The 22,887-nt window shown below is 36.8% G+C and overlaps 1 protein-coding gene across 1 annotated transcript; it reads left to right on the forward strand.

Annotated features, from left to right (window-relative positions):
- Nucleotides 1–3,598: 3,598 nt before the first annotated feature.
- gdpd4a (glycerophosphodiester phosphodiesterase domain containing 4a) lies at nucleotides 3,599–22,055 on the forward strand (the record flags this gene model as incomplete). The annotated part of the gene is made up of 16 exons (XM_007552499.2): nucleotides 3,599–3,681; nucleotides 6,700–6,805; nucleotides 7,618–7,721; nucleotides 8,603–8,696; nucleotides 8,765–8,824; nucleotides 8,918–9,016; nucleotides 9,800–9,893; nucleotides 11,821–11,966; nucleotides 13,733–13,812; nucleotides 14,971–15,121; nucleotides 15,913–16,131; nucleotides 16,743–16,900; nucleotides 18,361–18,508; nucleotides 18,873–18,955; nucleotides 19,691–19,770; nucleotides 21,895–22,055. Coding segments are annotated over 16 exons (1,803 nt in total), but the record flags the coding sequence as incomplete, so codon positions are not given.
- Nucleotides 22,056–22,887: the final 832 nt, after the last annotated feature.

Raw genomic sequence — 22,887 nt, forward strand, 5'->3', positions numbered from 1 at the left:
TGCCCTGTGGCAGCTTTGGATTAGGGCAGAAACGATTAATCGTGATTAATCAATTATTAAAATCATCATCAACTAACTTAGTAATTAATTCATAGTTAACTGGAGTACATAGATTTTTAAAAATGCCATTTTCTGAAAGAACAACACACTCAGAGCTGTAATGAACCTGAAAATGTACAAAAATATTAACATTTTGCATTAAAATAAATAAATTTGTTCTACTCAAGTTTTAGCTTCACTTGGTTCAATTTCAGTTAAAAAAAGTCTCCTATGAAGCATGTGTTTCTATCAATTATTAATCAGTCAATCAAAAAGATAATCAACCGATCAGCCCTGCAGGGATTTTTCCAAATGTTGATTTTAAAGTATTTTTTAGCTGTAAATTCAATTGATCAAGCGTTCACTAAATGAAAGCTATACTATTGCATTTTAGTCAATAAAATATTTATATTCTTCTAAAAAGTAAAGATTTTTTTTCTTTTTGTGTTTTTCAATGTATTTATAACATTACATAACATAATCTTAAGTGATTTCAGTACAAAATCTGCTGAATGAGCTTCTTATTTAATCCGATTGTCAGAATAATCGGTTACTAAAATAATCGTTTTTCTTAGCGCTTCTTTGGAATCTTCTGTGATTTAATCATCCAGTTTGTTGTTTGAGGAGCGAATCATGGCTGGTTTTATGTAATTTAGCTGTTAATTATTCAACTCACTAACTGAGTCATGCAGATTATCTGTACCGGATTATTTCCTCTTTTCAGTTTGATTCCAAGCCTGAGAACAATTTAATGGAAGGAGTATTTAATGGAATTAATGATTATTTAATGATTATTAATTCCAGAATTAATTTAAAAGAGTTGATAGCTGTGAAGAGGAAGGATCTCCTGTAGCAGTCTGTGTTACAGCAGCTCTGAAAAAGCCTCTGACTGACTCACAGAGCAATCCTTAGAACAAAACCAGATGTTTTTTTTTATCACCTTTTTGTCGTGAAGCAAATTTTCACTCAAAAATAATTTCTTTAATGTTCATACATAATGATTCTGTGTTTCAGTTTGTTGATTTAGCTGGAAAAATCTCAGGTGAGACAGTAAGAGGTGCAGTTCCTGCTCAGGTTTTTCTCACACTGTAACTATAAACTTCAATGGATTAAATAATATAGTTCAGAAGACTATAAGCAGTACTTACATTTAACTACTCACTGATGCAGAGTACTGATACAAGTACTTATTAGTGTCAAAACACTCCTTACAATTAAGTTTTGAATTATTTGTTTGAAATATTCTGTAGTGTAGAATAATTTTCTAAGTGGATTGAAGAAAAACTAGTCGGAATCGCCCTGCAGTCATTTTGAAATTTTAGTGTCTAAATATAAAAAGAGACGGCTTGTCAGTTTTATTTCTAAATGTATAATATACTCATATCACTGCTTTCTGCTGGTGTAGCAGATAAAATGCATTGACATTTTTTTAATGTAACATGAAAAACTAGAAGGAAAAAAGCTGTAAGAGAAACTTTTTAAGCCATTATGTCTGTTGTATCTAACATTATTACAACACCATAGAGAGAAAGTAATAAAGTGAAGCAGTAAAGCAAACTGGCTGCAAAATATTGGAGAACCTCAGCAGCGACATGAATATTTAATCTCTGTCTTTTAGTGATCCTCTCTTCTCGTCTGTCCTCTCCTTTCACTTTTTGTCCTCTGAGATGATATATTAGCCGGTTTGCTCACACAGCCGTCTCCTCCTAAATGTAAGGAACGGAGTCTATTTTTACCCAAAGTATGCCACTGCTCCTTTCACATCCCCACCTGTTGAGCTCCTGACCCATTTTATGTCCAGCTTTCTAACACAATGAGCATCCAAACTGAAATAAAGCTGAAAATATCTCCTGAAGCAGTTGACACACACCTAGAGACACAATATCTGGTCAAATAATTATGGAGGATTTTATTGTTTGGATGGAGGCGAAGCATTATTTATGGACACCTGAGTTATTGTTTTTGTCTTTTCTCTCTTTCTACCAAAAACTGGATGATGAAAGTCTTCAGTCTGCTGTTTTGGTCTCAACCAGGCCTTTTTAAGGACATTTTTGTTTACAGAGACTTCATAACTCATTTTATTTGTTCTTTCTGTTATTTTCTTTCTTTATTTTTGGATGTTTAGAATGTTTTCCAGTCCCAGTGTTAAATGCTCCTTAGATCTTAACGTTTATTTATCTTTGAGAAAATGTCCTTGCATTATATTACTTGAAAATGGTCTCAAAACAATGTTATCATTTAACTTCTGGGAAAATGTATCAGAATTTATTGTGACAGGTCAAGACATCCGCATGACAATATTTTATTTAAATTGAGAAAAGTTTTATTTTAATGTTTTTAGAAAGTTTTTCTCCTCCTCATATTTGTAACTTTTTGATCAGCTAATTGCAGGACTGAAAACCGGCTGAATATAATTGTACTGGCTGTTCAGCGCGTGGAGCAGAGGAGCGGCGGGTTTCCTCCTCCCCCTCCTCCTCCTCCTCCTCCTCCTCCTCCAGCCGCGTCTCATGAGACGCATTCTGCTTTCTTTGTCTCCCCGTCACATATTCAGACTCTGGCTTTTATCAATCCATCTGCCTCTTTCTTATTTACCCCCGCCGCCCTCCATCCTTTTCACAGCAGCAATAATAACGGAGCTGATGTCACCGTTGCCATGGCAGCGGTGTGAAAACTTGGCTGCTGGACGCGACTTGGGCCTCCCGGTTGCCAGCTTTACGAGGAGAAAACAGTCGCAGCACTTACTGATCGTCTGGACGGTTTTCTGGAGGATAAATCAGGATCTCAAAGAACTAAATTAGTTTGGACTAACTGTTTTTCTTAGAAGAAATGCTTAAACAAAAACATTTTCGTCAACTGAAATATATAAAAGCATACTGAAGTTATAGTTATATATGGTTTTGTGTTTATGAATCTATTTATTCGCCTTTCCAACTGATGCGAAGTAGATTTAAGTTTGTTTTTACATAAGCAACTTGATTGTCGGCAAATTACGGCACTATGTTAGTGCCCAAAATGGTGGCAGCAAAAGTTGTGATAAAACATCAGAATCAGTTGGTTGTTCAACAATAATTGAATATTTTGAAGATGGGATCTCATGTATGTAATACTTTTTGAATTCTGCATCTAAAAATTAACCACAGTATGAAAAACTAAAACTTCTACTAATAAAAACTCAACTAAAACTAGTTTAACTAATAAAACCTAACAAGCACACTCTAAAAACTAATTCAGGCTGACTGAATTAGACAAACAAAAAGCCACAATGAAATAAAAGTGAACTATAATGAAAAACCAGAACTATAATAACCGTGGTCTGGACTGGTAATAATCAGTTATCAGGTCCTTTGGGTACAAAACAAGCCCAAATCATCACACCTCCACCACCGTGCCTAACAGTTGTATGACATGTTTTTCCTGAAAGCCTTAAATGTGTGAGTCTATTTGTCCAGTTGCACATATTAGCATGTCTAATGTGTCTCCTCTGCAGGCGGAGACGCCGTGTTGGAGAGTCTCTGCCCTCGTCTCTGGCTCCACCTCGACCCCATCTCCGTCTCTGTGATGCCGGGCTGTGGGTGAGGCTGAGCCCGCAACCAGACTGAAGCTGGGGAAGCTAAAGGTGGTGCGGCGGCAGCTGCTGCAAAGGTACAGAACCTCACGGCAAAAGAGATGCTGAACGTTATGTGTTCCTGTGATATTTATCAACATCATTTAGCTTGAGAATGTTTAAGCTAATTTCATTCAATTAGATTAGATTTTAAGGGGCATTATTATTGGGGCCTGCCATGCAATGGCGGACCAATGCATTGCATGGCAGGCCCCTATTGTTCTACACCCAATAGAATGTCTGGATATTATTTAATTTTCTTCCATCACCGTTAATGCGGCCCAAACCGATGCGTGCATCCCCACAAAAGGGGTATGAAAATGTTCAGCTTGATCCCGAGAAGGGAGCTATTACTTTTAGTGGGATTCTGAGTTAAAATGATGACATAAATTGAGAAAAACGAGAAAAATCGAGGCTGAGAGTCTCACAGCATCACTAAGATTTCTCTCTGAAACACACACACAGGACAGTGGAGGTCTGACTACAAAACTCTTTTTAACTCCCCCTCACAGGCACAAATAGCGGCCTATTGATCTCAAAGTTGATCATGACATAGATACACATGCCTGCTCCCGTAAAATGTTTTCAAAATTTTGCTAGGGCTTATGGTTATTTGTCAGGGTCCTTGAGACCGACGCTGGGTGTCTCACAAGTATAGAAACTCTGTCTTTAGCATCCTGTCTGACAGAGAGAGCCAGCCCAGGTGCAGATAATTAATTACCATAGCAACGGGTCCTAGGCAGAGGAGTCAGTCTCACAAACAAGCACAGAGACAGGCCTCACAATGCATTGTGGGAAGAATACATATTTCCTGTGACTATTCATATTTTGCTTACATAAAATTACTTCTCAGAATTTTTGACTGTGAATTAAAATCCTTAGTATGAAGGCTGAAATTTTTTTAGAAATAAACAATTACTCACTGCCTTTATGTTTTTTATTTTGGACCGTGAGTGAAAGCGAAGCTTATAGTCGTCAGTCTCGGACTGAATTTCACTGTATGGGGTTCAGTCATTGTACTGTAAGGGTGAACCAGGTCAGCATATCACTGAGATGTGGACTTGGCAAAAGCACTTTGGTGGCGGACCATGTCAAGCATGTTACATCTGCAGGGATGTACTCCTCAGAGCAAGTCCAGCTTTGTGAGCTGTAGCTAAAACGCTGGGTCCGAAGTGAAGGGCTCACTTCTGCAGGCCCCGTGTAAATTTTTAAACTTTATATTGCTTTGATTCCTTCATGCATTTTGAGAAATCCTTTAATCATGTAAAAAAGCTGGTTCGTTTGAATGCAGTAATGGTTTTCAGTTGATTTTAGTCAGAAGATTATCAGTAATATTTGACACCACACTAGTTGTTCTAAACAGAAAACGTTTGTTTTCAGAAATTATATATTATTTTATTGTGATTTTCCTATCAGAAATTAACTTATTTTTGGAGTGGAATAGAAAATGCATTCAGTTCAGTGACAAACAATTTAAACAAATTGTGCAGATTATTTAACCAGACTGATGTTTTCAAGCCTTTGTTTCTGTTAATTATCATGAAGTTTTGCTTAACAGCTAAAGATAAGATTAAAATATTACATCAGACCAATTAAAATAAAGATTTTTAATGCAGATATATGTTTCAGTTTGCTGAAAAGTATGTTTAATATCCAAATAAAAGTTGTTTTCAAAAGTTTAATCTCACAGAAGTTTCTGATTGTAGATCTGCCAGAGGCTTGAATAATTTTGTATCAGTACATTTTATGTGAAGTTCACACATCCCGTCGTTGGATAACATTAGAAAATGTTTTGATGAAGAACATTTCGTCCTCCACAGCGTCTCACCAGAGGAATGAGTCACGCTGCGTCTCCCTGCATCATAATCTCATTATATTTTCTAACTTGTTTGAAAAAAACCTTCAGTTCTCTAATGAAACGTTACGTTTTGTCATAATGAAACACTTCTGGCTGTTTGTAGCTTATAAATAGATTACTGCAGTCATAAAGCTGAGCTGAATGTTTTCAGGTTAGTTTCTAAATGCATTTTTATCCACATTCATCTAAATAATTTAGTTTTAAGGCTTATTAGTTTCCCTCAGCCATATTCATAAATGAGGTTTTATTTGCTTGCAGTGATTCTGGAAGTTTTGGAGCAGAAACTAAATATTGGATAAATATTAAACACGGTGGCTTCTGTTGCTTTTTCACCATTTTACAAAAAAGTTCACATCTTGTGGAAAGTTTCTTTACTTTTTTGAACGTTTTCCAACCTTAATCTGGTAAGAAAATAAAAACAAAGCGCACTTTTCATGTCCTGAAATAAAATACTAAATAAAACTACAGGAATTTCTAGTTACTCTGTTATTGTACAAATGCTAAAATCTATGTTTTTGTTTACATTTTGTGAAGAAGGAAGTTGCCCTCAGTGTCTTCTGCAAAAACACAAAATCTCAGCAAGTATCTTTGTCTGGTTTCTACTGCAAATATCTTAGTTTTGTCTAAGACCAGATTTTTTTCTCGTGTCATATACGTGAAATAATCTGCCAATGGAACAAGTAGTTTTTCATCGATAGTTAAAACAAGTTGCTGTATCTTGCTGAAAAGTTACTTATAAGTTAGTTTTGTCTCATTTCAAGTGTTTTAAGATATTTGCACTAGAAATTAGACTAAAATTACTTGGTAAGATGTTGTTTCCTTCAGTGACTCTTGGTTCAGTGCCCCCGCAGGCAAGGAGGGGAACAGATTTGTTAATTAGTCTAGTTTGAAACACTGCAGTGTGAAAGTGAACCACACCAGCTGAAAAACTTAACAAATGTTGCAGCTAGGTGCGAAAACACCTTTAGCCGTAGTTTCCTAAAAGTTATCCATCTTTTTCACTTTTTATCCTAACAACAAATCTATCCAAATAAGCCACGTCTTATTTCAACCATAAATTCCTGAAATAAAGTTGTAATATTTTTCTCCCTAAAAGCCCTCAGCATGTTTGGATTTCATCTGTGCTCATCTATGTCCGTTTGTCTCCTGTTTGTTTCTGTCAAAACGTTGATTTCTGGCTGGTTTCTGGTTACACCAGGTATGAACACCAGCCGTTTGTGTCCTGCCTGGCTGGACTCTATGGCTGCCAGTGGAGGAGATACCAAAGAGCGCGGGCGCAGCCCGGAGAGTGCTGCTGCAGCAAGGTGAGTGTCCTCACACAGCACCGGATAAAAACAGTCTGGCTGGCCTGCTGATGGAGCACCGAGTATCGATTCCCCGGCTGGTTTCCCTCAGTCCAGCCTGCTGAGTTGGTCGCAGCTTTTTCTATGAAGAGATTATCAGCACTTTGTCAGCTGTTATCAAACCTGCTGTTTCTATGTGCATAATGCAATCTGCTGTGTCCGCCTGAGTCTCTCCAGCTGCGTTTCCATCACAAATGTGCACAAAACTTTGTCGAAAAAACACAATTTCTCAAGAAACGCAATTAAAATCACACGTGAATACGTTTGCTCACGTGATAATTCATTAAAATCATTCAGCCTCTAAGCACTTCCTGTCATCTTCTCTGTCGTTTCCACCAGTAGTAACATCTGGATGCTAATCACATGATTCATATGATGCGAAAACAGAGTTTCCAATGCAGTTTTGTGAAATACATTAATTTAGATACGGCCGAAAAAACCTACCAAATACTAAATCCATAAACTTTATTTATAAACTGTGTTTATTTGAAATTGCAGTGTTTCCATTAAGCAAATTTATTTTTGTAATTCCAATTTGTGCAACTTTATGGTCAATGGAAACGCAGTGAGTTACATTTGTTCTACATTAGAATATTATCAGAACCAAACATGAGTTTCCACCTCAAACTAACAGCAGTGAAATTTATGAATGAGTTAATCTAAAGTTGATTTAATATTAACATTTAAATTTTAACCTAAAGATAAGTTTAAATGTGTAAACTGTGGTAATGTACATATTTGGGATTAAAAACACATACATGACTCTGTTTCAGGTGGAGTGTGGCAGCTTCGGGCTCCTGATCCTCACCTTCTTCCTGAGTTTTGTTTTCCTTTATTTCTGGAGCGAAGCTCAGAACGACTACAATGACTTTGACTGGTGGGTCTCACAGAACAGCAATTACCAAACTCCTTATCATCAAAATGCATCAGGATTTCCCATAGAGTCTAAACTACATTTACCACAAGGTTTAATATATAACAAGACATTTTTCCCATGTTGTAAGTGAAATTATCTACAAATAATTTTTCATCAATAATAATGAATTATTGGCTTAAAACAAACTCATACTAACTAATATTTGCATTAAAAAACATAACATCAGCCCCTATATTTGAAAATCAAGATTTTAGCGAAATGTTTCTTTTATTTCAGAAAGTGAAAATCCAAAATTCTTTAATATTGCACTGGAAAAAGTATTTTTGTTTTAGTTTCTAGTGCATATATATCATCAGACTTAAGACAAAACTAGCTAACAAGTAACTTATGATCAAGAAACAGCAGCTTGTTTTGAGTAAATAATCCTGAATATTCATGGAAAAGTTCTGGTTCCACGGGCAGATTTTGGGAAAATGTTCTTGTTAAAAGTGAAATAATCTTTCAGTGGAACTTTTTAAATCAGTATTAAGAAACTGTTAACATAAAACGAGCTGATGAAATAATGAGCTAAACCTGTGATTAGCACACTGGAACTAAGATGAAACTAAGAAAATTTGCATTAGAAACTCGACCAAAAATACTTGGTGATATTTTGTGTTTTTGCAGTGTAATATAAACATTTTCTGAGATGTTTCCCACTTTCTGAAATGAGTGAAAAAAATATAAAAATTTCTACAATATTCTCATTTTTGAGCTGTACTTTTCATCCGTATCTTCCTCTTGTGCAGTTTCATATTATTATTATTATTATTATAAATCTGAATGTCCTGATGATTCTCTGGTTAGTTTATTTGCCTTCTTGTTGTTTTTTTAATCTCCAGGTTTAATTTTGGGAATCTCGGCTTCTGGTTCCCCTGGTCTCTGGTGCTGCTGGCCGTCGCTGCGGCTCTCTTCACGTACATCGCCCTGCTACTGGTACGCACTCGGATAAAGCCAACATTTCTGCTTCCAGTCTTCTAACGGTGTTTTTACATGTTGTCCAGGTGTTGGCGGTGTGTCTGCTGTCTGAAGGTCAAAGGTTATACCTCCACTGGAGCCACAAGGTGAACACTGAGACACAACCTGTCGCTGCTCTGCGGCTCCTCACAGAAAAACCCGAGGTGCTGATGTGTTTTCTGTCCTGTGTGTGACGTCAGACCGGCATCATGGTGGCGCTGGTGTTCTCCGTCACGGCCACTGGGATCCTGTCTGACCTCTGGAGCAAAGAGTGGAAAACTCTCCAGCTGTCCCTGCAGGTTGGCAACGCCTCACGCCACAAAACGACAGAAAACCGGAGCAGAATCGTTTCTGCAGCTCTGGTCTTGAATTTCAGTCAAAGTTTGGAAATACTTAATATTCAAAACGCAATCTAAGGTTTGGTTAAAAGTCTAAAGTTGGAAAATGATATTCACAGTTGAAAACAGATTTTTATTTTTTTTTTCTCCTGAAGTTAAATAAAACTAAACGTTTCCTGTTTTGGGTCAGTTAGAATTTGGGTCAGTTAGAACAAAATTATTTCTATTTGCTAAATGCCAGACAACTGAGCGACAATGTTTTTTTTTTACTCTCTTTTATATCATAGTTTAGCATTTTATTAGATTACGAAGGTAATTTATCTTAACAGGACTATTTGAGTGTTATAAGTATTTATTATTCCTAATGACTCAATGACTTATTGGTCTGTTTAATAGAAATAAAGGTTGTTTTATATTTGAAATTACTCTTTTGTAGGGTGTGTGCGAGACATTTTTAAACATAAAATGTATCTAAACTTATTTTGTCCTGTTCTCATCCTCAGTGAACTTTCAGCTTTGATTCACTTCTTAGATTAAATGTTCACAATCACAAAAACATTAGTAATATAACAGTAATAAATGATATCATATAATAGTGAATCTTTTTTAGTTAATGTCTGTTGTTTAGTTTTGTTTTTGACTCCAAAGTGGTGCTGAAAGTGTTTGAATCTCACTGTATGAGTCTTTGCTCATCATTCATGAGGTTCGTCACGTTTTGGTGGTTTTATTTTTTTTATTTTTCAGGTGACGGCTCCTTTCCTCCATGTGGCTGCCGTCTCGCTCATGGCGGTTCTCTCCTGGCCGACGGCGTTGCACTTTTTTCGTATGAACAAGAAAGGTAAACAAACCGATAGAAATCACTTTCTCAGTAATTAAAGGGATACATCATGTAAAATCTGTTTACTCAGCCAAAACAGTGCAGGTTTGGGAGTGGCCTACACTGCAAAAACACATTTTACAGAGTTTTGTCTAGTTTCTGGTGCAAATATCTTATTACACTTAAATTAAGACAAAACTAAGTTATGAGTAACTTTTCAGCAAGACATAGGAACTTGTTTTAATTCTTGAATATGGATTAAAAAGTTCCTGTGGGAAAAATGTCTCGTTATAAGTGAAATAATCTACCAGAGGAACCAGAACTTTTTATCAATCAATAACCATTTACTTAAAACGAGCTCCTGCATCTTGCTGAAAAGTTACCTGTAAGTTAGTTTTATCTTATTTCAAGTGTACTGAGATATTTTCACAAGAAATAAGATTAACAAAGGGACATATAGTGCAAAATCCACTTTTTTTAAAGCCTAAATATATGTTTTGTGTACTTTGAGTCTGTTCAAAAAATGTCCGATTATCTAAAGTACACAGGCGAGTTCAGCTCTGAGTGGTTCTAAAGAACAAAGTGAAGGTTTAGGAGCAAAAACATAAAATATTATCAAGTATTTTTGTCTAGTTTCTGTTGCAGATGTCTAATTATACGTATTATTATTATTATTACACTTAAAATATCACAAGACCAACTTACTAGTAAATTTTCAGCAAAATACAGGAGCTTGTTCATGATTGAACTAAAGAGACCGGGCAGAAACGAGCTCCAAAGGAGAGTTTCGGGCTAAAGAACCACAGAGATAACTTTTTGCTTTATTATATTTCTATAAGATATGAAGATTTTTATAATGAGATATTTCCTCGACTGGACGGTGATTTTCTCGTTGGATCATCTCGCCTCCTTCCTTCTTTATGGCTTCAGTGTCTTTCTGTCCTGCATGATGTCAGAGTCTGAGTGGCTCTGACCCTCCAGGTCTCTGCTTTTCTCATCTCGTCTCCATGGGGACGGCCCCTTGTTGCCATGGTGACTCAGCAGATCCAAGGATGCTGAGTCACATCAGGGGTTCTCCTGTAAGAAAAGCATCAGAGTAACGTTACAGCTGGAGATGATGAGGCTCATGTTGGTCGGCTGATGGGTTTCTAAATAAATCAGGAGTTCAGTAGAAATGTCCTTTATTGTCCCACCCTGGGGAAATTTCTGTTCACAAAATCTCACCAAGTATTTCTGATCGAATATTCTAATAAAAATATGTTATTATACCTGAAATAAGACAAAACTAACTCCGAGTAACTTTTCAGAAAGCTATAGCAGCTTGTTTTAGGTAAATAAATCCTTAATATTGATTTTTAAAAAGTACTAGTTCCACTGGCAAATTATTTAATCAATAAAGAGACATTTTCCCACATTACAAGTGAATTAATCTGCCAGTACTTTTCATCAATATTAAAGAATTATTGACTTAAAACATTAAGCTCCTATAAAACTAATTTTTGCATTAATAAAATAAATCAGCCTCTATATTTGCAAACCTGTAAGAGACGGGAAAACGAAAACTTCAGCTGTGATTTCAGTTAAATGTGGTTCTATAGGAGGACCGAGAACAAACTCACGCCGCACGTTTAAGATGTTTTTTTTAACTGTAATGAAAGTTGAAACTCAAACAGCTGTCGGCCATGTTGTGTCCCATCAGCTGCAGGCTGAAATGAGTTTGTTTGACTCATTTTACTCTTTATGTATATTTTGGTTTGTTCACATGTGAGGAAATGCATTTAGACTTATTCATATAATGTAACGTTTAACATTTTGGTGACCTTGTTACCAACATGTTGACAGTATTTACCTCAACATGAAATAAGGTAAATACTGTCTTTAACTTTGCTGCAAGCTGCTGATTGTTTCCTAAATGCACAGAAAGCAGCGTCTCTTTCCTGTTTCTCAGTCCGTCAGGTCGTGGTTCTGGCTCTCTACCTGTCCATGTTGTTCTCGCTCTACCTGGTTCCCCTCGGCATGTACTCGCCCTGCATCAAGGAGGCGGGAACTCTGGGACCAGCGCCCGCTCTCATTGGTCACAGAGGTGCTCCAATGGTAAGACAGGCCTTCAATAAGAAACTGTTAAGGAGAATTGCTGTAACGTCATGTTGAAATGTTTTCTACTGCACCGTACATCTGCTCAGTGTTGGGTTTAAATATGAGTCCTGATTTATTTCTGGGTCTATTGAGGTAAATATTTGTGTTAAATGTTGAGTTTAGACTTAAATGGGAAGTTTCAGAAAAATACTAAATGGATCTTTCTCTCCACATGTAAGTTTAGTCAATTATCTACAGTAACTGAGGTAAAAAAAAAAAACGGTGAGGAATCTGGAAAACATGATGCAATAAAAAAAACTAATGCAACAGAAAATACTGAAATTAAAGACAATTGAAGCAGAAACCTACAAAAAACAAAACAAATGCTGAAATCACAGGAAATGGAAGCAAAAAATGAAGCAAATACCAAAAACTGTGAGTATCAAACGCTGCAAAGTTGCTCCACAAAACACAAGTCCTCCAGACCACCAGGGGGAGTCTGCAGTAGGTTTCATTACCGATTTAAATACGCTACTGTTCTACACAAAGTTTAACATCGTTTGTTTATTCCTCCAACTTTCTGCTGGATGTCCCGTTAAATCATGACGTCCCGTCTTTACTGAGGGATTCAGTGATCGACTCCCCCTGGTGGCCCGGAGGACTTCTGACCACAGAGCGAGTTTTCATCGGTTCCATTTTGCTTCTATTTCTGCTGATTGCAGGACCTTTTGTTTGTTTTCTGTTGCTTTTGTTTTTTGTGTTTGCATCATTCATGTTTTGCTGTGAAAATTTACTAAGCATTAATTTTTGAGAGGAAAATTGTTGAAGAAGATTTTAGGTTATAATATTTCTTAAGAAAACTCTTTTGGCTCGATCTCCTTCGATCCCAGGTTCTCCCGGCGGGCCGCGTGTAGCCACACAAAAACAACAATGAGTGCTGACGTCACAGAATTGCAGTTTAATCCAATAGAAGACAACGCATAAAATTACAACAGAAACTGCAGAACAACAGACATACATTTATTTACCTGACATAAATGGAAAGAATAAGAAGGAAAGAAAGAAAGAAAGCAAAGACGTCTTTGGAGAATTGCGAGAGCAAATCTAATTTGTTACTTCTGTGTAGAAAGTTTTATAGTAAAGGCGTATTCTTATCTTTAATTTATTCAAATAAGGCGTATCTTTGCTCATCCAACCAGGAGCTGTCTCTGACCCTCTCTAAAGCCAGGAACTCCTGCTGTTTTACAGCTTTTCAGAGATGAGTGTGAAAAGCTACAACTTCTACTTATTGTTTCCCACACAGACAAAAGGCAGTTCAAACGATCCTAGCAAACCATCTGCTGTAACTACAGGTAACATAAAGGTCAATAGGCCAGAATAAGTTACTGATTTTAAAACTATAATTAGGCTATTTCAATCAAGACATGTTAAGTTTTAAAACTAGCATACTTTAAATTTATTTTCTTAACAAGGTCCATCTGACATCTTCCTGAAACTTCCCAGTGAAGTTCAAACCTGGGTAGTCGGTTCTGTTCCTTCATTCTGGACCAAACTCTGCTTCAGGAATATTAGAAAAATGCTTTATTTCTGGCCTGCTGCAGATATTTTCTGTAACATATGAATAATTTTCTGCAAAGCAGACATTCCACATTTAGGACAAAGCAACTTATATATATAAAAACATATTTTTCTGGAATTGAATTTTCCATTTTATATTTTAGTCCTTCAGATGTGGAAATCATAACTGACTGGATGTTGTTGCTGATTTTGTATTTTGTTTGAAGCTGGCTCCAGAGAATACCTTGATGTCCTTTGAAAAGGCCGTCGAATCAGGAGAAGGCCTGGAGACGGACGTCACAATAAGGTTTGATTTCACGTTTATCATGCAAACCTGCTGGAGTTTCCTTCAGGTTTGTTGTTTATTCTTTACACGTTTCATCTCTATCATTTAAATCTAATTTAAAACACTTTTTCACTAGAGATGTTTCAATGGCATCATTTACTTTGTTGGGTTTTTTGTTTCTTTTAATTTTTGCTTTAATTGTCTTGCTAGATTGTTTTTACCATGTTTTGTTTTCCACTGATCCGTATTCCTGATTGTTTTTTAATATAATTCATGACAAACTTTCCTGGACGATAAATTGTTCCAGTAATTATTGCGATAAACAATAAAATTATCATTTTAATACATTTTCATGATTATGGTATAATAATGGAAAAATTAATAAACTTTAATTTTGTGCAGAACAAAACTCTGGAACTGGACGATATTTTAAATGTCCAGAATAAAACCAAAATCAATTTACACACAATAAAAACGGATTATGTAAATATTAATCACCAGAATGGAAATTATTGAGCTCATGTTAATTTATCAAGTGATTGATTAGTTCCTAATTGGGTCAGGCATTGAGCAGATAAACAAAGTTAGTTGGATTTTATTTATCCATCTAAACGCCCCAATAAGGAGGAAAATGTGAGGATTACAGATTCTCCCCTACTGGTCAGAAAATGCTGCAAACTAAAAAAAAAAGAAGAACAAAATGCTGCAAATAAAACTTCAGACAAAATGCTGCAACCACAGGAAATAGAAGCAAAATGGAAAATAGCAAGTTATTTTTTTAGGGATACTCAGCCATGCTAATCCAGTTAGCCTTTAGCTCCGCATGCTGATTGGCCGCCTGGTGTGACTGAGTTGGTTTAATCTAATAAAACTAACAAACCGTTTGGTGTTACCTCATAGTTTCTTTGTTTTGCTTCTCCAGCTTTTTTTTTTAAAGTTTTGTTGGCTCCAGTGGCCTTTATTTGAAAGTAGTTTGACAGGAAAGAGGGTAATGAGAGAGAGGGAAGACATGCGGCAAATGTCACCAGGCCGGGAATCGAACCTGCGACCACCAGCATGAGGACTAAGGCCTCTATACATGGGTTGTGCTTTGCCCCTGCGCCTCCACAGCACCCCTTCTCCAGCTTTAATGTTTCCCTGTGGAACCTCGATCACACGCCGTGTTGTTTTTGTTTGCAGTTATGACGGCGTTCCCTTCCTGATGCACGACTCCACGCTGATGAGGACCACCAACGTCGCCGAGGTTTTCCCCAATCGGACGCACCTGGACGCCGCCATGTTCACCTGGGCCGAGATACAGCAGCTGAACGCCGGCAGCTGGTTCCTGCTGGTGAGCGTCGGCGTTTCCACACAACATCAAGTTTTTAAATCAGGGCTGCTTTAACGTCTGAACATCACTAACTAATGATTCCTTAAAGAGCAATTTGAAATTTTTTACATTTTGAAGAGTCCCAATTTAAAAATGACCTAATAGTCTAATGGACCAAAAAAGAATAATTTCAAAAATGATTAATTTTAAACACATTTTTGTGTTTTTTTGAAACGCATAAAAAAAAATTATATGTGGAGTTTTATACTCATTTACTCTGAAAGCATAAAAATGAGTTTATATGGTTTTATTTAGTTAAATTCCTAGTTTTAAATCTACATTTATGTACTTTTTAAAAAGTTATTTGAATTTGTGATATAAACTCTGAAAAGTGTGGCTTGCATTTGTTTTCGTCTACCCTTACATTCCACTCAGTCCCCAGTCTTTTTTTTCTACTGGTCCAGTAAACAGTAAAAAAGCATGATGCTGCCACCACCATGTTTCTTATGCCATAAAATCTCTTTCATTATTTTATTTAGGGTTGTTTTTCTACCTGAATATGTTTTTAGTGTGTTGCTGCATCCTAGAACGTTTTTTAAAATTATGTTTTAATCTTTTCATCTGTTTGATAACTGCATAAAGTTTTGTGTGAAATCAAGAACCTTTAAATAATTTTAGAAGCTAACATTTAGCACACGTCTCACACACACCTGTGAAAGCTGATTTAATTTTTTAGAAGAAAAGTACGACTTTAAATATGCTTTTAATTTGAAATCTTCTTCCATTTTTTGACCCGTCTTTCTGTCCCGTAGAGGGATCCGTTTGGAACCGCATCGAGCCTTTCTGAGACGGATCGCTCTCAGGCCCAGAACCAGTCCGTTCCCTCCTTGGCCCAGTTCCTGGAGGTGGCGGCTGCCAGCGGCAAACTGGTGCTGTTTGACCTGCGCAGGCCACCGTATGGACATCCCTACAGACGCTCCTACATCAACACAACTCTGCAGGTCGTCCAGGCCCACATCAACTCCTCACAGGTAGGCTGCACTGCAAAAACACAAAGAGTAATTTATCTAGTTTTTAGTGCAAACATCTGAGTTCACTTAAAAACAGACACAACTAAGTTAAAAATAAATTTTCAGCAAAATATAAGAGCTATTGATGAAAAACTGCCAGCTCTACTGGCAGATTATTCTACTTATAATGTTTCCCTTGCCATTAGTGAAATAATCTGCCAGTAGAGCAAGTAGTTTTTTAATCAATATTAATGAATTATTGACTTAAAATAAACTGCTATATGTTGTGGAGAACTTAGCTTTGTCCTATTTCAAGTTTACTAAGATATTTCTACAAAGGAGTAAAATAAATTTAAATTATGAGATTAAAGTCGTAGTATTGTGAGAATAAATTCAAAATATTACCAGAACAAAATCAAACGAGAATAAAATTCAACTACCAAAATAAAGTCACGATGTTACCAGAATAAAGTTGAAATATTGCGACTTCATTCTGATAATTTTGTTATTTTTTGTTAGTATGGCTCTTATGCTCCGTCGTATATCAGCATTAGAAACTGGTGCTGTTCCACACCATGGCTGTATAAATGGGTCCCAGTGTGAGTTGCCTACTGGTTCCACTGGCTGTGCAGGTGCTGTGGCTGCCGTCTGAGGACCGGGCTCTGGTCTCCGGTCTGGACCCGGCGCTGCAGCAGACCTCCGGGCTGAAGGCTTCCATCCAGGAGCTGACGGACGACGGCATCAGCTGGCTGAACCTGCACTACAGCACCATGTCGCAGCAGCAGATCTGGTACCGGCCCACTGCAGAACCACAGCACACCACGGCTCCCAGTAGCTTCAGACTGAACCACTAAATGGTTTTAAATACACATACAATAACAAATGCAGCATTTTAACCATTTTTCACATTTTTTCTTCCAATATTTGCAATTAATTTCTACAAAAAATGACACTAAAAGTACCAGAAACGTGTTTTTAGATCCGTTTTCTTTGTCAATCATTATTAGATTAAAGTTTGAAATAAAATCCATCCTCTCTTTTGTTTCTTTTCAAATTCTAAAATTAGAAATAAAATGCTGGTTCTTTAAGAAATTTCCTAAAGTAGATCAATAGAATTACGTGAATAAAGTCATATTATGAAAACAATCTATACGAGAATAAAGTAAAATATTTTAATATGATTATATTTTTATACAACTTTATTCTTTATTATGACTCATTATCTCGACTTTATTTTAATAAAATTAAATTGTAGTAAATTTCCGCCAATTTTTAAAAAAATCAATTTCAGAAATTATCAGAAATTTCAAAATTGTTAGGAAACAAATTTCTGAGTTTCAAAAGTAAAAATTTTCTAGAAAATCTCAGAAATTTCCCTTTTTTTCTAGAAAATTTCTGAGTTTCTCAACATTTTTTTCTGAGTTTTTTGACAAATCTATTTACAACAGCCGTCATAATCAGCATCAACACTGAAATTGCTGAACAACTCGCATCCATCTACTTGTAAAAACCGTAAACATTTAATTCAGGCCGTCTGGTTCTGCTTTCGGTAATCTGCTGGCTGAACCCGGCCGAGCTGAGAGGGAACAGGATGAAAAGTTCAACAAGCTCAAATTATTTCCTGAAGAGCCTGAAGAGCAGCAGAGAAACGATGAAACCTGCAGGAAGCAGGCGGGCGGCGACTGGAGAACAACAATCTGACAAGAAGAAAAATAATGGAGACTGATGAAGGTTTGAACATAATTTAATCTGAGAGGAGAGTTTCCTCCTGACTCATCCTGAGTGAACCTTCAGCTTTGACTCACTCTGTGAATCATAGACTTTTATAAAAACGCTAATTTATTCTTTAAAAGCTCATTTTTATTTAGATGAATTTGGAAGCCATAAAAAAGCTTTATTACTCAGAAATAATTTACTGTATTAAAATTGAGGTTTAAAAATATTCAGACCTGCTGTGTCTGAACAATGATTGAGATAAATAAGTTTATTTAAAACTTTAAATCTAACAAAAAATAACTGCATAATCTCAAGTTTCCATTAAACACGAAACATAAAAAAATCATGTGAAAAGTTTGATCATGCAATAAGTTTTATAATAACGTTAATTTAATCTGTAAAAGATTAACCCAAAGATGGATTGAGACTTTTTGAAGTTTGGAAACCAGCAGCTCCAGTTTGATAACCTGGATGAACCGCCCTCTCCTCTCTCTCCCCCTTTCTTCTCCCCCTCCCCCTCTCCCTCCTCTCCAGTAAGTACCAGTCGGTCAACATCAGCACCAACCTGTACGTCATCAGCCAGCCGTGGCTCTACACGCTGGCCTGGTGCGCCGGAGCGCAGTCCGTCACCACCAACTCCGTCCACATCCTGTCCAGCATCAACAAGCCGCTCTTCCTCATGGTCAGCCTCACTCTCTGACTTAAGGCGCCTTTTTAAGGTGGAACTCACCTTTTCTGTTCCAGCAGGTTTAAAGCAGAGGCGTCTCCATAACAGATCGATTTGTTTTAGTAAACTAAACGCATATAAGGCACATTAACCCACATATTATTATTATTATTACACAGTGATGCTCTGATGGTCCAGTTGATGGTTCTGGTTCTGGTAACGATCGCTTCAGGCGGTGTGGGAGTTTTAAAATCAGGTCTTTAAATGTCTGAACTTCCTGCTCATCCTGTGGTTCTGATCAGTCCAAGCTGTCTGTTTCATAATGTTGCTGTGGGTTCTGACCCGTGGCGTACATAAACCCGGTCCGTTCTCTCTCCAGACTCCAGAGGAATACTCCCTGATGTGGATCCTGACCGACTTGGTCTCCGCCTTCCTCATCTTCGCCATTTTCACGTTCCACTGGTGAGAAACACAAACATCCTGCTGGTTCTGATCATCCCGGCTGCTGGTCGGTCGGGTTTAATGAAGGAAACTAAACTAAAGAGACGGAACGGGTCAGGATCGGGTCGCCGGCACCAGGATTTCTAACTTTATGAATGTTTTACCTCTTACTAAAAGAGGCTAAATTAAAAAGTTACCTGAAAGTTTTCAGAGCAGAAACTTTATGAACTCAGGTTTGGGGATCAGAAACTTAACTTTCTAGTTTCCCTCCTGTTGGAACAACGAGACGGATGTTTGGTAATCCTCTTTAATCTGTAATTTTCCTGGATTATTATGGGTAAAATTATTCCAGACTTTGACTCTTAACTGATTATTTAGATTTTTGTCCTGGTTTCCTGTCTCCTTTCCTTCTGACTTCCTTCATTGTGTCCTTTCTCCTCATTTCCTTGTATCCCGTCTCCTTTCCTTGTGTCCTGCTTTTCTTTCTCTTCCTTTACTTGTCTTATTTTGCTTCTTTTTGTCCTTTGTCCTCTAATCCTTCCTTCCTTGTCATCTTTTCTTGTGTCCTTCCTCTCTCTGTTGTCCTTCCAGTCCTTGTTTCCTTTTTTTCCTTCCTTGTGTCCTGCTTTCCTTTCTCTTCCTTTACTTGTCTTCCTCCTCCCTTCTGTGTGTCCTATCTTTCTTCCTTGTGCCCTTCCTTCCTCGTCCAGTCTGCAGATGAAAGCGGTTCTGATCTGGTTCTGTTCTGTGTCTCAGGTGGAGAGAGCGCGGTTTGCCCTTCGTGTCCGGCAGCCGGCAGACCAACGACAACGGACCGTACAGCAAGTTCAGAACCGGTAGGAGAGAAAAGTTCTTCCTGCTCCGGTTCTGTTGCTGCTTTCACCAAAAAATGAACTTAAAAATAAAATGTTTATGGGTCACATGGAGCTGGACAATAAATCAATAATATATATCATGATAGACACGTGATCAATATTAATAGGTAATACAGCTGATAAATAATTTCACTGAACTTCAATCCAGAACCGCACAGCATCCAGGGAGATGCAGATCTGTTTCAAACCTGTTTTAATGTTACCAACAGCATGAGTTCTGGACTGGTTACCAGTTTCACACTGATTGCAGGTCCAGTTCGTTTCTGGTTCGCTCATAAATCTGTTTCATCCACATCAGCGCCGGAGGACAAAGTCGCTTCTCTCGGCCTAATTAATCTGACTGGATGCTGGAAAATAATGTTGCTGCGTTCAAGTTGTGCTAAAAGGAGTTAGCCTGTTAGCAAAGCTACTCAAGCCTAAAGTAGCATCTCAATGCTAACACATAGCAGAAACCACAGATGCTAATGCTAACATTAGCATTCACAGTTCACTTTTCTAAAGAGGTTTTATGGATGATCAGATTCCTGAAACTCTTTCATCAATCTGATTTTTTAAGGGCCTAAATAACAGATTAAACAATAAATATATTTGTTGTTGAGTTAATGTCTATTTATTCAATAATTTAAGTGTTTTTGAATTGAAAATGTTGCTTATTTTGTTGCTCATATGGTTTTCAATTAATAAATTTCAGACTTTGTGATTAATTTCCATTAAAACCTTTCCAGCACCAGAGTAAACACGGTGATGTTTGGTGTTTTCATCGGCTGATGTTTGCACGCTGTGTGTCGTCTGTCAGACTCCTCAGAGGTCATCTGTGTCGGCTGGAGCCCTCTGCACTCTGACCCCCCCGCTGCAGCTCATATCTCCCTCCCCCTGACCTTCAACCCATGACCCCTGCATGCCATGTCATCCATTCACTGTATGACCACGTTTCCTGCCTCTCTGTGATCACGTTATAGATCTATGTCCGTCCTACACAATAATCACGTTTCTAATCATCTTCATGCTTTATTTATTGTTAAATGAGCAAAAACTGTCTGAGGGTCAAAAAAGTGTTTTTACCAAACCAACAATAAAATGAAAAACTTTGATTAAAGAGGTAAAACAGTCAGATCAGTCGTTACAAAGGGATGCGCAAATTATTATAGATCCAAAACTGACTGAAAGGAAAATTTGCCATTTTTAAATGTTTTTTATGTATCAAGTGGAAAAAACTAAATACAATCATTTCTGATCAACAAAATCAGGATTTTAAAATCTTTGTTGAGTTTATATAAGTTTAATAAATAAACTAAAAACCAGATTAATGGGCAACAAAATCAGGTTTTGAGTAAAAGTTACTAAAGAGACGTGGATCTGCACACAGTTCGGTTATTTACAGACAAACAATTGGTGCTGATGTTTTCTACCTTAACACTTAGGCTATTATAAATAATTTGTTCTTAATAATTCACCAGGTTAAATAGATAAATAATACATTTACTTTGTGATAAATTTTCCCTAATTAAAGAAAATAAAGTCTCTGTCTCCATCTACATCTACCGCTGCTGCAAAATGTCTAAAACAACAAGATAAATCATGATTAATTGATTATTGGAATAATTATTAATCTATTGATCAATAACTGGATTATAGACTCTAAACAGACAGTTTGCTAAAAGAACAACATATTCAGAGCAGCAATTAATCCAAAACTGTCCAAATAAATATAAAAGTAACATGTAAGATCAAAAACTTAAACGTTTTACCCAAAACTCATCAAGTTTAATAGTTTTAGCCTCACCTATTAAAATATCTCTTATTAATCACTTTTTGCTAACTGATTGGTAAATAGAAAAAAAACTCCCAATTTTTAACTAAACTGAATCAATGTTAGAAACAGACGCATCGTTTGCTACAAACGATCAGTGAACACTAGTGAATTTTTATTTTCTTATTTAGAAACTTCATCTATTTCCTTTTACTTTAATTTGCATGAGGTTAAATGAAAACTCTGCAGAATGAGAGATTTCTGTTTATCTGAATAATCGATCAGTAGAATAATCTCTACTCTGCTTTAATCTAATCTAATCTGTCTGTTTGCAGAGCTGAGCGACGTTTGGTCCATCTCCAGTGTAAACGTGCGGCCCGACCTGCGGAGCTCTCCCAGTAGCCCCCACCTGCCCACCATTACAGAGGAGTGACTGGAGGCTTTACAAGTCACATCTCCAATCATGAACCAAACAGAAAATTATGGAGTTAAAAAATAAAAATAAAGAGAGAAGAAGCAGAAAGATGTTTCCTCCACTCACCGACTGAACTGGTGATCCGAACCAGACTGGTTCCATCTGACCCAGTAAGATCCAACATGGCGCCATGAAGGAGGGAATCGTCTTCATCACTTCTGGTCAGGAAAAGACTGAAAACATTCGGCTGTAGTGAAATCTGTAGATACGGAGAATACTATTAATATGAACAAGCTTCATCTTTTACTGTCAGGATGCATTAAAACTTATTATGACTTTAATTATGTATGAAAAAGATCCAGAGCTTCAGACGTCATTTTGAGCTTTAGGTGAAAATAATCTCCATAAATGTAACATCAGGATCTGCCAGAAGTGAATTTCATACAAATGTTTATTGCTAAATGTTTCCTGGAATCAAAAATTCATCTTCTCTACATTCCTTTTTATGGATATTTAGAAACCTGATCAGTGATCAGATAGACTTCAATATTTGAACAGAAAATTGATTCACTGCAAAAACTAAAAATGACAAAAATGGCACCGAGCATCTTGGTCTGGTTTCTAGTTTAAATATCTTCAAACGCTTGAAATAAAACAAAACTTAAATAAGTGTTCATCAAGATATAGGAGCTTGTTTTAAATCAACCATTTCTGAATATCGATTACAAAAAACAAAAACGCCACCAGTCCCACTGGCAGATTATTTAAATCATAACATGGGAAAAATGTGTTGCTATAAATGAAAGTTGCTAAATTTGTTGCAAGTTGCTTTTAGACAAAAAGTCGCTATATATAGCAATAAGTTGATAAAGTTGGCAACATTGATTCCCTTACGAGTAGCTTAACTCCCTCC

This window comes from Poecilia formosa, unplaced genomic scaffold, assembly GCF_000485575.1.
Source record: "Poecilia formosa unplaced genomic scaffold, Poecilia_formosa-5.1.2 Scaffold48, whole genome shotgun sequence".
NCBI classification, from domain to species: domain Eukaryota; kingdom Metazoa; phylum Chordata; class Actinopteri; order Cyprinodontiformes; family Poeciliidae; genus Poecilia; species Poecilia formosa.